This window comes from Squalius cephalus (assembly GCF_949319135.1).
Source record: "Squalius cephalus genome assembly, chromosome: 21".
Lineage (NCBI taxonomy): Eukaryota > Metazoa > Chordata > Actinopteri > Cypriniformes > Leuciscidae > Squalius > Squalius cephalus.
The window spans coordinates 192656-207500 of NC_137142.1; the positions used below are offsets into that span (position 1 = coordinate 192656).

At 48.5% G+C, this 14845-nt stretch overlaps 1 protein-coding gene across 5 annotated transcripts in view; it reads right to left on the minus strand.

Moving 5' to 3' along the window:
• Positions 1 to 589: 589 nt before the first annotated feature.
• ston1 (stonin 1) overlaps positions 590 to 14845 on the minus strand; it is a 14812-nt gene continuing 556 nt past the window's right edge. For 2 of the 5 annotated variants that reach the window (XM_079854866.1, XM_079854864.1), the window contains 4 exons: positions 13540 to 13623; positions 9017 to 10849; positions 4792 to 4994; positions 590 to 1462 (listed from right to left, as the gene is read on the minus strand). In XM_079854866.1, coding sequence (XP_079710992.1) covers positions 1397 to 1462; positions 4792 to 4994; positions 9017 to 10820 — 2073 coding nt within the window. In that variant the 5' untranslated portion in view covers positions 10821 to 10849; positions 13540 to 13623 and the 3' untranslated portion in view covers positions 590 to 1396. Of the gene's footprint in view, positions 1463 to 4791; positions 4995 to 9016; positions 10850 to 13539; positions 13676 to 14845 lie in introns of all 5 variants that reach the window. The other 3 variants (XM_079854865.1, XM_079854867.1, XM_079854863.1) reach the window with 2 other exon arrangements.

Consider the following 14845-nt stretch of genomic DNA (forward strand, 5'->3'; position numbering starts at 1 on the left):
AGTGGGTGGAGCTTGACCTGGTCAGGGTTAGGGACGGGCTGTGATTGGACCTTCTGGAGGGCTGGACATCAAGCTCCGCCCACAGGCATTGCAGTTTCACTTTCTAAAGTTTGAACAGTCTGAAAATCAGATTTAAAAACACTTCAAATCACTTAAAAAATAAATTCTACAGATTTAACTAGTATTATGGTATTGCTGTCAATTTACAGTAAAATCATATTCAATTAATATAAGAAACAAGGTGAAAGTTTACAGAGTCAGAGAGTGATGAGGACTGAGTGAAAGCTGACGAGAAGAGAAGAAAGGAAGCGGAGAAGAGAGAAAAGATGGAGAGATGAGAGAAGATAAAGATCAGACTTCAGGTGCCAAATAATTTTCATGTACCATGACACGTTTGCTTACTATGTTTAAAAATGCTGGAGTACTATAGTACTGTGTGTGTGTGTGTGTGTGACAGAGAGAGAGAGAGATTATGGTGGGAATGGAAACATTAGGCTGAATATATAATGAATAACAGGGATGAACTGAGAGAAGAAATGACAGCGCAGAACACTCGTTTTCTCGTCATTTAGCAGTACAGAAACTCATTCTTTATCATCCACACTTTTCTTGAGACAATATAATTTTATTAAACCACATAAATAACAGTAAATACATAAGACGTATGGTAATAACCAGTTTAGGAAACTACAGAGGCACTGAAGTGACTTTTGCAGTAAAAAATCCCTTAGCCTTTCATGTGCACATTTTACTAAAGTTTTTACTTTTGCCAATGTTTCTTGCAGGCACACAGATGAGGAAGTTTCAGCGTTCTTATTTATGAGGAATATGTATGTCTTTGCAAACATTTGTCAGACAAATGCATATTATCATCTATGTATCTGTGGTCCCATATTGTTTTGTCACACACATATATATATAAATGTGAGAATTGTAAAGTGCAGTAATACTATAACTTGCTGGATAAGACAATTATAGATATTAAAATATTCTTCTAAATATAAATATACATATATTCTCATGGTTAATAAACATTTGTTTACCTAATGGTACCAGATGTGAATTCTTAATGAAAAATGGCAGTAGATCTAATACTTAATCTAGCCGAGCTCTTCTGCGGTCAGAGTAATCTTCATCCCTAAGCCTGAGGGCCAATTCTCTCTTCTGTGTGTAATGAGCAACATCATCATCATCATCATCACCACCAACAACATCATCATCTTCATCGTCATCGTCAATATCATCATCACCAAAACCATCAACATCTTCATCAACATCACCATCATCATCAGAGCAGGTGAAATCAGTCCCGTTCCTCAACATCTTCATCTTCTTCATCATCAGTCCCGTTCCTCAACATCTTCATCTTCTTCATCATCAGTCCCGTTCCTCATCATCACTGTGTTGCGCAGCCTGAACGCTTCTCACACTCCGTCTCTATCAACTTCTTCTCCATTTCCACCTGGGGATGAAAAAAGATTCATAATATGTTTGTAAAAAGTGCTGATTTAAACAGTACTTGTGTCCAGTATGAAGGGGTGTTCCCCGCGAGTGTAGGGGTGTTCCCCGCGAGTGTAGGGGTGTTCCCCGCGAGTGTAGGGGTGTTCCCCGCGAGTGTAGGGGTGCTCCCCGCGAGTGTAGGGGTGTTCCCCGCGAGTGTAGGGGTGCTCCCCGCGAGTGTAAGGGTGTTCCCCGCGAGTGTAAGGGTGTTCCCCGCGAGTGTAAGGGTGTTCCCCGCGAGTGTAGTGGTGTTCCCCGCGAGTGTAGTGGTGTTCCCCGCGAGTGTAGAGGTGTTCCCCGCGAGTGTAGGGGTGTTCCCCGCGAGTGTAGGGGTGTTCCCCGCGAGTGTAGGGGTGTTCCCCGCGAGTGTAGAGGTGTTCCCCGCGAGTGTAGAGGTGTTCCCCGCGAGTGTAGGGGTGCTCCCCGCGAGTGTAGAGGTGTTCCCCGCGAGTGTAGGGGTGTTCCCCGCGAGTGTAGAGGTGTTCCCCGCGAGTGTAGGGGTGTTCCCCGCGAGTGTAGGGGTGTTCCCCGCGAGTGTAGAGGTGTTCCCCGCGAGTGTAGAGGTGTTCCCCGCGAGTGTAGAGGTGTTCCCCGCGAGTGTAGAGGTGTTCCCCGCGAGTGTAGGGGTGTTCCCCGCGAGTGTAGGGGTGTTCCCCGCGAGTGTAGGGGTGTTCCCCGCGAGTGTAGGGGTGTTCCCCGCGAGTGTAGGGGTGTTCCCCGCGAGTGTAGGGGTGTTCCCCGCGAGTGTAGGGGTGTTCCCCGCGAGTGAAGAGGTGTTCCCCGCGAGTGAAGAGGTGTTCCCCGCGAGTGAAGAGGTGTTCCCCGCGAGTGAAGAGGTGTTCCCCGCGAGTGTAGAGGTGTTCCCCGCGAGTGTAGAGGTGTTCCCCGCGAGTGAAGAGGTGTTCCCCGCGAGTGAAGAGATGTTCCCCGCGAGTGTAGAGGTGTTCCCCGCGAGTGAAGAGGTGTTCCCCGCGAGTGAAGAGGTGTTCCCCGCGAGTGTAGAGGTGTTCCCCGCGAGTGAAGAGGTGTTCCCCGCGAGTGTAGAGGTGTTCCCCGCGAGTGTAGAGGTGTTCCCCGCGAGTGTAGAGGTGTTCCCCGCGAGTGTAGAGGTGTTCCCCGCGAGTGTAGAGGTGTTCCCCGCGAGTGAAGAGGTGTTCCCCGCGAGTGTAGAGGTGTTCCCCGCGAGTGTAGGGGTGTTCCCCGCGAGTGTAGAGGTGTTCCCCGCGAGTGTAGAGGTGTTCCCCGCGAGTGTAGAGGTGTTCCCCGCGAGTGTAGAGGTGTTCCCCGCGAGTGAAGAGGTGTTCCCCGCGAGTGTAGAGGTGTTCCCCGCGAGTGTAGGGGTGTTCCCCGCGAGTGTAGGGGTGTTCCCCGCGAGTGTAGAGGTGTTCCCCGCGAGTGTAGAGGTGTTCCCCGCGAGTGTAGAGGTGTTCCCCGCGAGTGAAGAGGTGTTCCCCGCGAGTGTAGAGGTGTTCCCCGCGAGTGTAGGGGTGTTCCCCGCGAGTGTAGAGGTGTTCCCCGCGAGTGTAGGGGTGTTCCCCGCGAGTGTAGAGGTGTTCCCCGCGAGTGTAGAGGTGTTCCCCGCGAGTGTAGAGGTGTTCCCCGCGAGTGTAGAGGTGTTCCCCGCGAGTGTAGAGGTGTTCCCCGCGAGTGAAGAGGTGTTCCCCGCGAGTGAAGAGGTGTTCCCCGCGAGTGTAGAGGTGTTCCCCGCGAGTGAAGAGGTGTTCCCCGCGAGTGAAGAGGTGTTCCCCGCGAGTGTAGGGGTGTTCCCCGCGAGTGTAGAGGTGTTCCCCGCGAGTGTAGGGGTGTTCCCCGCGAGTGTAGGGGTGTTCCCCGCGAGTGTAGAGGTGTTCCCCGCGAGTGTAGAGGTGTTCCCCGCGAGTGTAGAGGTGTTCCCCGCGAGTGAAGAGGTGTTCCCCGCGAGTGTAGGGGTGTTCCCCGCGAGTGTAGAGGTGTTCCCCGCGAGTGTAGGGGTGTTCCCCGCGAGTGTAGAGGTGTTCCCCGCGAGTGTAGGGGTGTTCCCCGCGAGTGTAGGGGTGTTCCCCGCGAGTGTAGGGGTGTTCCCCGCGAGTGTAGGGGTGTTCCCCGCGAGTGTAGGGGTGTTCCCCGCGAGTGAAGAGGTGTTCCCCGCGAGTGAAGAGGTGTTCCCCGCGAGTGTAGAGGTGTTCCCCGCGAGTGAAGAGGTGTTCCCCGCGAGTGTAGAGGTGTTCCCCGCGAGTGTAGAGGTGTTCCCCGCGAGTGTAGGGGTGTTCCCCGCGAGTGTAGAGGTGTTCCCCGCGAGTGTAGGGGTGTTCCCCGCGAGTGTAGGGGTGTTCCCCGCGAGTGTAGAGGTGTTCCCCGCGAGTGTAGGGGTGTTCCCCGCGAGTGTAGAGGTGTTCCCCGCGAGTGTAGGGGTGTTCCCCGCGAGTGTAGGGGTGTTCCCCGCGAGTGTAGAGGTGTTCCCCGCGAGTGTAGAGGTGTTCCCCGCGAGTGTAGGGGTGTTCCCCGCGAGTGAAGAGGTGTTCCCCGCGAGTGTAGAGGTGTTCCCCGCGAGTGTAGGGGTGTTCCCCGCGAGTGTAGAGGTGTTCCCCGCGAGTGTAGGGGTGTTCCCCGCGAGTGTAGGGGTGTTCCCCGCGAGTGTAGAGGTGTTCCCCGCGAGTGTAGAGGTGTTCCCCGCGAGTGAAGAGGTGTTCCCCGCGAGTGAAGAGGTGTTCCCCGCGAGTGAAGAGGTGTTCCCCGCGAGTGTAGAGGTGTTCCCCGCGAGTGAAGAGGTGTTCCCCGCGAGTGTAGAGGTGTTCCCCGCGAGTGAAGAGGTGTTCCCCGCGAGTGAAGAGGTGTTCCCCGCGAGTGAAGAGGTGTTCCCCGCGAGTGAAGAGGTGTTCCCCGCGAGTGTAGAGGTGTTCCCCGCGAGTGAAGAGGTGTTCCCCGCGAGTGAAGAGGTGTTCCCCGCGAGTGAAGAGGTGTTCCCCGCGAGTGAAGAGGTGTTCCCCGCGAGTGAAGAGGTGTTCCCCGCGAGTGAAGAGGTGTTCCCCGCGAGTGTAGAGGTGTTCCCCGCGAGTGAAGAGGTGTTCCCCGCGAGTGAAGAGGTGTTCCCCGCGAGTGAAGAGGTGTTCCCCGCGAGTGTAGAGGTGTTCCCCGCGAGTGAAGAGGTGTTCCCCGCGAGTGAAGAGGTGTTCCCCGCGAGTGAAGAGGTGTTCCCCGCGAGTGAAGAGGTGTTCCCCGCGAGTGTAGAGGTGTTCCCCGCGAGTGTAGAGGTGTTCCCCGCGAGTGTAGAGGTGTTCCCCGCGAGTGAAGAGGTGTTCCCCATGACATTACCTGGCAGTGATAGTAGGCTCTGCTGCTCAGGTGTTTCTGAGGCTGGACGTCACACTCGATGCCCAGTGATCTCACTCGAGTCTGAGACGCCACGACACCTGCCACCTCACACTCCACACTGACCCATGGCATCCATCCCTCGGGAAGCTCCTGATCCGAGGACAACTCCAGCTTACACGCCAGTGACTGAGGCTGGTCCACAGCTGAGACACACACACACACACACACACACACACAACCTGTGAGTTTACATCTCATTAAGCTAGGTTTATACTCGACGCGTCATTCATAACACTTAAATGACGCTATTGTGGTGTGGGCGGTCGTGTGCGTTGGGTGCGCAAGACCCAGTTTCGCTTCGCGGTGTGCGCGGCTTTTTTTGTAACAGCGCGCGCGGCTCCGCATCCGAAGATGAGCGACTTCGAGCCGAATCTGGCCGAGCTCGAACTTCTCATCACACCGCACCCAGTTTGCAAGTCTAAATTAGTTGCTTACATTTAAAAAATGAGCATACAATAGCATAAAAAGTATTTTTAATGAACATAAAGGTCCATGTTTAAAATGTTCACAAAACTTAATGAAATGTTTAGTGAAATTAGAAAATATGTAAGAGATCGTTAATTTAGTTATGCTGTATACACATTCTCATATCCATAAATTTTGTTTTATTGTCACGAGTAATAATCTCAGGGGTTTTACACGATTCTTTTTGTAGTGTGGTATTGGTGGTGGTGTACTAAAATAAACATTGTCACGTGTGTATAGCTTTCTTCTTCTCACCGTTGATTCCTGATGGTTTAGAGGACAATTACTCGAGTCGGCCCCTGTCGTTTCACAGAATAGTACAACGGCGAGCTCGTCAAGTAAACACCTCGTCCGTTTGGGGAGGTGCGCGCGCAGTCTGTGGAGACTCGCGCTGCGGAGACAGGCGAAAGTATAAACAAGGCTTTACAAGCCAGAGACTGAGGCTGATCCACAGCTGACACACACTGTTACGGTTGGTGGCTTAGTCTGTTTTCTTTGTTTTGTCCCTCCCTTGTTCTTCTTGCCGTCACTCTATCCTTTTGGAGCGTGTACGCGCTCTATCTCTCTTAGGTGGACGCACCTGATCGTGATTTGAGTGGCTGATTGATGGAGCTGATTGATATAAACACCAACGAGGAGGAGAAAGAAGAGCGACGACAGATCTTGTGGGCTAGCCAGCAAACAAGTGTCTTTATATCTGTATTTAGTTTTTTTCTTTGTTAGTTGTTGTCTGTTTTGTACAATTTCGTTCCCTGGTTGGTATGTTCGTTATTATTGTGACGTCTGTTGTGAGTGAGTGAATAAATAGATTTGAGCGATTTCGCTATTTACTCGTTCCTGTTTATGTTACGTAGATCTCTTCTCTTAGAGCCGATATTTTTATGAGAGGTCGTAACACACATTACACACACATCATTACACGCCAGAGACTGAGGCTGGTCCACAGCTGAGACACACACACACACACACACCACACACACACACATCATTACACGCCAGAGACTGAGGCTGGTCCACAGCTGAGACACACACACACACATCACACACACACATCATTACACGCCAGAGACTGAGGCTGGTCCAAAGCTGAGACACACACATCACACACACACATCATTACACGCCAGAGACTGAGGCTGGTCCACAGCTGAGAGACACACACACACACACACACACACACATCATTACACGCCAGAGACTGAGGCTGGTCCACAGCTGAGAGACACACACACACACACACACACACATCACACACACATCATTACACGCCAGAGACTGAGGCTGGTCCACAGCTGAGAGACACACACACACACACACACACACATCACACACACATCATTACACGCCAGAGACTGAGGCTGGTCCACAGCTGAGAGACACACACACACACACACACACACATCACACACACATCATTACACGCCAGAGACTGAGGCTGGTCCACAGCTGAGACACACACATCACACACACATCATTACACGCCAGAGACTGAGGCTGGTTTCACATCTCATTACTGACACACAATAATCCCCGTTCCATTACTGAGTGAACATGAGGCTCAGCTGAGGCGGCCAGAAGTGTGTCAGGAACTGCCTCAGAAAACTAAATATTCATGAAATCTCTGGAGATATCAAATATCACGAGTAGATCCCACTAGAACGTGTTTTGTGAGTTCAGCAATGATTCTGGATACACGAGTTTTATATCGGCACAAGCAGTATCTGTAGTTCTTACCTACAAACTTCATATTTAAATACCTGGGGTACATATGAACGACAACCTCATCTGGAACATCAACTGCAGCAGCCTTGTAAAAAAGGCTCACCAACAGCTGTACTTTCTGAGGAGTCTTCAACAGGCTGGCCTGGGAACTGATGTCAAGTGTGTGGTGGAGAGCATCCTCACCTCGTGTGTTACAGTGTGTATGGGAACTGCTCTGTTTCAGATAGGAAGGCCCTGCAGCGTGTGGTTAAGGCGGCAGAGAAGATTATTGGTTGCAGTCTCCCGGTGGTCAGTGACACACATCGGCAGATGCAGGAGTAGGACTTCCAGCATTGTGAAGGACTCCTTCCACCCTGCCAATAGACCTTTTGTCCTTCTCCCCTCAGGTCGGAGGCTGCGCAGCATCAGAACTAGGACGACCAGGCTAAAGACCCTAACCCTTTCCAGAAGCTGCTAGACTATTAGGCTATGTTTACACGGAAACGATCTGAAGAGAAAACGCAAAAGTGGCGTTGCGTTATCACTTTTTATTCTGCGTTTAGACGAGCGTTATGGGGGGGAAATCGGCGTGCATATGGTGACGCAAAAGTGTGTGAAATTCGATGTATATGCACTCCAGGCAGCTAGGTGGCAATGTGAAGCACTGCTTCACAACAACACCAAGTGCGCGCGCCTGCGTACAACCTTCCTGTCTAGCAGACTTTTGCGTTTTTACCCTTTAGACGGGAACGCGACGGTGGAGCGTTTTTTGGATTTCCACTCTGGAGGGTGGTTTCACTTTTTTGCGTTTTTAAGCCCCAAAAACGCAGTCGCCGTCTAAATGAAAGGCACATCTGATAAAATATTTTTACGTTTTCACCCGCGAGCGTTCTCGTGTAAACAGGCCCTTAAAATCTGCCATGCACCAGAACTGATAAACTGAACTTTTTGTCTTGAGTTATGTTGCACTTTAATTGCTATGCTGCCAATTTTTCAAGTTTTAGTGTGTATATGTTCGGGTACGATTGTGTATTTGTATTTGTTTATTTATGAGTTGCCGATCTTTTATTTATTTGAGATGGTTTTAACCGGGCCTCAGTACTAATTTCGTTACAGATCATGTACCATGTTTTTGGAATGCCAATAAAATCCTTGAATATTTGTTTTATGTAATGATGATAAGGTAAGCATAATTCAAAAAAGCTGTTTTTTACATCAATCCAGAAAAAACTATTCTTTCAAACTGTTTTTGAGTGAACCAGAAAAATTATCACATTGTGCCTAACATGCTCTGATGTTTTAATGTGCCAATAAAGTCACATACTGCTATTTAAAGGCATATATTCTTTAAGTTTTATTAATAGGGGCAAGTTTGTCTCAGTTCGAGTCATTGTACGGTGAACAACACTAAACCCAATTACATCTATTGACTGCAAAAATCTGTACATTCAAGTACATTTATTTAACCTAACTTTATTAAAAACTTTTTTTGTATGTGTGCTCATAATTTTAGTTTTTCTTTTTTTAAATATTAACTTTCAGCTATTGAAGTTACTTTTTGAGCTCTCCGCATCAATCCTAACCCTCTCTGATGAAGACATTCAGCCATGGGTTTGGTGAATCCCGTCTGAAAGAGACCCTGTGCTCTTCATCCGGCCATGGGTCAGATATGTGCGAAAGCTAAGAGAATCTCACAGGGTTAAACCTGTTCAGTCAGACTTTATCCAGTATAAATTCAAAACTTATGGTAGAATTGAAGCAACCCAAGTTTGATCGCTCATTTGCCAAACATGAGTTGCTTCATTACAAGTACATGATTTGTTTATATTTAAGTGCAATACTTTAATATGAACTGAGATCTCCTTCTGTATGTTTGAGGTGAGGTGGAGACTCTAAACCTTCCTCTCACTGTACTGTGTACATAGTGTATATATTTAATTTCATTTACTGTATGTCCACCACTGACACACATAGAAGTAGTAATGTTCTGTTTTCTTACCCACATTCTTGGGCGGGAGCCGGTCGATTCTCCACACAAGGGCTCGATGCACGTTCTCATATTTGACGGCTCCAACGGACACGTGCATCACCGACGGAGACTCCGCCACATGAGCCGAGCCCAGACACGCGTTTCTGTTCATCCGAGCCTTGAGGGATTTCTGTCGCAGCAGAGACATGCTGTTCGGCACCTTCACCCAATCCCCCGGGAAAGGCACTCGGACCACGACGTTTTCACACACCGTCTCTGAGCCTCCTGTGGGATGAGGGAAACTCATCAGGACGTTGAGGAAGACCTGGAGCTGCACACAGGCTCCCTGCACCGTCAGCAGGGCTTTAGCGGAGAGCGGCGGATCCTCGTAGCGTAGCGAGGCCGTCCTGAAGCGCACCAGCTCCACTCGACACCCGTCAGGGGGACTGAACCTCATCACACGCTTCTCCTCAAACTCTGCCTCTCTGACACACCCATGGAGACTGTAGTCTGCGATCTCCATCCACACCTCCTCATCTGAGCCGTACGCAGGAGCTCGTCTGAGGAGCCCGAGGTCATTCAGTGCTAGGAAACACTCCACCGCTCCGTTCAGGAATGCTAGACAGTGGATCTGAGTGATGGCTGAGCACTCGAGAGTAGCCCCGTCCTGATCTCGCCTCATCCAGACCCGGTCCGAGATCTGCAACGACAGCTCCTGCTCCTCGTAGTGTTTGTGCTGTAGGTGAGGCACTGGCAGGCGCATTAGCTCTTCTTCTACTGAGGCTAGCAAGTCCTCCAAGTCTCCGTATTCAGTGGTGCCGAACTTCAACAGTTGCTCCACTTCCGGTTCGTGGGTCACCTCGAGCTTGGGGTGGTAACGCTTCCTCTCGGCGTAGGACACGTGCTCCAGCTTGACTGTGGCGATGCTGCGTGGCTCGCCGTATCTCTCCATCTTCAGGGCCGAGAGGCGGGTGTAGGCGTGCAGCTGGAGCTCTCGGAAGGGCTTCTCCAGGCCCTGCTCGTAGAAGAGCTGAAGCAGGGCCCCGGGACACAGCCGCAGGTACACCGGACCCCACTGACGCGACGACATGCGGTTCTTCTTCTCCGGGATCCGCAGCATCAGGGACCAGCCGTGCCTCCGCTGACTGAGGAACAATCCCTGTGGGACAAAGGAGGACAGACTTCTCTTCATCACTTCATCTTTCCCAGCGCCTGAGGGTCGACTCTCTCGCTCCACCTTCACATCATCTCCATCCAGCTGCTTCTCCTCGGTCCTCAGCTGCTCCAGTTTATGGCAGATATAGGAGTAGGAGTACTGAAGGTGGTCTTGGGTCGGCTCGTCACCATCCTTGGTGCGGATGAAGAACCGGGGCAAACTGGGTCCAGAGTCTGAGTCCGATGACGAGGTCCAGGACACTCGCTTATGTTCCTCTTCTTCCCCCCAGAAGGGGTTGAAATGGCCTGGCTCATCTTGGGATGCTTTGAGGGAAACAGAGCCTTCAGGGATTCCCATGGAGTCTCTTTGGGAGCAGCCGGTCAGACAGCGGGAGAAGCCCGGCGTTGTGGGAGTCGCTCCCACCGGAGTGCACATCGGAGTATTGCTCGGCACCTGGGAACTCCCGTTAAGCCCGAAATCATATGAAGGGAATTCTATGGCAGAGCTGGAGCTCCAGGATTCACTCCCCAAAGATGGCAGAACCAGTTTCAGCCCGTTGGGCCGAGGTATTGACCCGGAGCTCGATGCAGGAGAGCGCAGGGATTTTGGGGGTGAGGAGAAGGTCGTAGCTTCATCATCAAATGTAACCCAGTTGGCTGGGTGATTGGTGGAGCACATCACTTTACTCTTCTTTATTCTACAGTCTTCTGCAGAAACAAAGAGACAGACACAAATTAGGTACTTACAAATTTGAAAGAGATGCTAACCAGCTCGACTGGTCTGCTAATGTTGGCATTGTTCCGAATATGTTGTTTCGTCCTGAACAATTCAATTCAATCACATTTATTTGTAAAGCACTTTTCACAATACACACCATTTCAGAGCAGCTTTACAGTAATGCACGAGTCCACATTACAGTTTAGAGTGATCTGTTCTCAGAGGAAACTGTCTAAGTTATGGATTTCAGAAATATACAAAATCACAGTTAGCTAAAAATGTAATAATTTAAGGCAGAAACAATGAGCTGATTGAAGTAATGAATACTTGTTTGTTAACAAATGATTGACATTTAGAAAAATGTAGCATTGGTGCGTGCTGATTCAGAGTTTGCTTCATCTGAAGTCTTTGCAGAAGGAGAAGGAGTCGTCGCACACACCGGGCACTGAAGGATTCTCACGTTAATCAATCGATTGGCTTCGAAGACTTAAGGCCAGTTCACACTGCACTGATAGACACCGCAAGAAACCTCGCTGGGCTGTGCTAGATCCATCAGCGTCTGTTAGCGCTGGTCTGTCGGGTCGGGGAATGGTGGGCGTCTGATGGTACAGTGTGAATTGGCCTTTAGAAGGTTAAACACAAGACATCTATTCAGTGTTACAACTACTAGACCATGGTCTCAAACTCTTACTGTGCGTTCACACCGGACGCGAAAAGCGCGTCAAATTCGCGCCTGCCGCATCTAGTTATACGCTTGACCACTTTGTGTGCATTCGCGCGTCAAGAGCGAAACTGACGCGCGTAAAATCAAAAGTTTGAAGCGAAATTTACGCTCGTCAGAGGCGAAAGTTTCTAAACCTGTTGGCGGCCATCTTTTTTTAGATGTTTATCGAGCATTAGCATTAGCATTAATCGAGAGAGTCTCCGCTCGTATATGCTCTGGAGAGCAGAAACAGCTGCGTAGGGGACATCGTCGCAGTACTCGGGTCCACCGAACCCTCCGGAGGGTTTCAGGAGTTTCACAATTTGCTCCAGGAGGTAGGTTTGGTGGACCTAACGGTGAGGACGCTGACGAGGACAGCGTAGGCCGTATAAGCCTCGGCCTCGAGTGGTGGTCGCTGCCTGACGAGCCCGCGCTGTACAGCCCGGCGTGAGGTTCACCCTCGCCCGCACCCACCTAATCTGTCATTTATTTTCGTTTTGATAATAAATGGAGCCAGCCTCCAAAAGTGAAACCTGTCCTGTGATTTAAAAAAAAGTTTTTATACACTAAATTGTGTTTGTTGTCTTTACATTAGATTAATAAAGTTTCATATAATCTAGAATAGATATGGAATAAATAGCATTCAATAAAAAATGAGTATTTCTCATATTGAAATCGAGTTTTTATGTGAAAGATTTGCTTTGTTGTGCATTTTAGTCATATTACAAAATAATTTATTGAGGCCAAACATAAAATAACATTATAAACTGTCACTTCACCACGTGACAGCAGCATCCAAGCAGGCTCCTGATTGGTTAACGCGGCGCGAATTGACGCAGAAGTTCAGATTTTTCAACTCGGGCGGCAGACGCGAATTCGCGTCAAACGCGTGAATGCACAAATAGCACTATAAAATCATTTGCGCGTAACGCGCTTAACGCGCTAAACGCCTCATTCGCGCCGCAGGAATTTTTTACGCGCGTAACGCGTCTTTGCATTGACTTAACATTGAAATCACTCGCGCCTGACGCGCTACACGCGTCCGGTGTGAACGCACCATTAGAGGGCCACAGGCCTGCAGAGTTCAGATCCAACCCTAATTAAACACACCGTATCCCGCTAATCAAGGGCTTCAGGTTTACTGGGATCTTCCAGGCGGGTGAGCTAGACAACGATATGCTGAAAACTGAGAAGTTTTTCCTTTTGAGTTTTCCTCGTACAGACGACACCATTGTCAAAGCGATCCCCATTTACACGGATCCATGAAAACGACTAGAAACCCTGTATTCTGCTGCCAGGCCAGTAGATGGAGATGAAACACTATAGACTGAACACGTAATACGCATGACGCCATCGTCTTCAGAGATTCGTGTTTTTGTTGTTTACATGTTGGTTGCCCTTTGAAATCGGTTTTCAAAAGTTAGCCCAATTTCACCCAAACGCCGCTGTCGTGTAAACGAACGGCCAAAACGTGTAAAAACGTCTTCTGCTTTTAGTTGAAAACGGTGTTGTGTAAGCAGCCCCTCAGGAGCCGAGTTTGGGACCAGTGTACTAGACAAATGAGAAACATACTGTCCTGTGTTATAGTTATATAGCGCTTTATACAGTAGAGTTTGCATCAAAGCAGCTTTACAGTGATAAACAGGAGTTCTCCTCTGGCTTTACAGTACAAGCACAATGTAATTGATGATCAGCACAAGTAAACGTTCTTGTAAATTCATGGTATTCAGTTTTAAAAATAAATCTAGTTCAGAGTAATTAAAAACATCTAGTTCCACACCACTGAAGTATGGCATGAAGAAAGGGGAAAGATTGCACAATCGTCCAGTAGGTGGAGCTGTACATTAAGATTATAAGTATGGTGCACGGTCTCTGCTGGGAATGTCTTTGTGTTTTCACTGGAACAGATAGGCTCACCGATCAGCAAGGTCTGGGTTAATCGACAGAGAGTTCAGGGTTTATGTGATGTAAGTTAACCTGCTCTCTGGAACTGAACTTCAGGTGGATGACGATGTGCTCAATGAGAAACAGCCAAAGGACTCAGTTTGATCCGTATGGAGTCTGTAAATGGGATGAGAAGGTGTAGGTGGGACAGAAACATTGAAGTCAGCAGCTGAAAAAAGAAAGCAACACTGAGTCTCATTGAACGGCTCCAGAAGAATCCTTTAATTCCCGACAGAATTCCTCAGATTCCTCTTGGACAGAGGGATAAACAGCAGAAACACCAGCCCTCCGTCCCACAGTTCATTCACAGACGTCATGATGAGACTCTCACACGGCCCGGTGTCAGACAGATACTGTACTTCTGCGGGTCAGTTCATTAACACTCGTGTAGAGTACACTACACTCTAGTGCACTTCACACTCAGATCATGTACTTCAGCCAAATCAGTGTGTAATGTTGGACACCTTCTGCGCTCAACAGTCAGCTTCCCCGCATAGCCAGAGATGATGATAATCATAAATACTTGATCATCAGATCCTCATATTAGAGTGATTTCTGAAGGATCATGTGACACTGAAGACTGGAGTAATGATGCTGGAAATTCAGCTTTGATCACAGGAATAAATTACGCTTTACTAAATATTCACATAGAAAACAGCTGATTTACATTTTAATAATATTTCACTGTTTCTACTCTATTTCTGGTCAAATAAATGCCAAATTTATTTATTTATTTATAAATACATACAATAACCCGGGAGGAATGTCGTGTAGTCCCTTCCAGCCGTTTGTTGTAGTCCTAAAAAGCAATTTCTTTAAAATAAAATCTCTCCCTTTGCTTTGAACTTTGAGCGTCGTAACTTTGCAGATATTGTTTATGCTCAAACAGCAACATTACACACTAACTAAAGTTAGAAAAGTCAAATCATAATTAACCATCCCTTTAATCTAATCCCTTTTTCCAATAGCATAATCCCGCAATACCATTTCTAGACCCTTGTGTTTTGGAAACGGATAGGCCTTCATGCACAGAAAATAACTTACTTCAGCGTGGAAACATGAGCTTTCTTTCCAAGAATGTAGAACCAGAATAGGCCTCATATATTGAAACAAATTAGGCTTAATATTTCAAGAGGGTTACCAATGGTTATGTTTTGGGTTAGGAGAATATGTTAATTACATTTAAATAATTAACAGTCTTTTCTGAATATTAATAAACCAATAGAGGACTGAATAAGTGCTATAAAATAATATAAACAATAATAAAAACTAGGTTCCTAGAAATGCGGTACTGAAACTGATCAGGATTCTCACTTTCCTGTTTCTATACTTCAGTTCA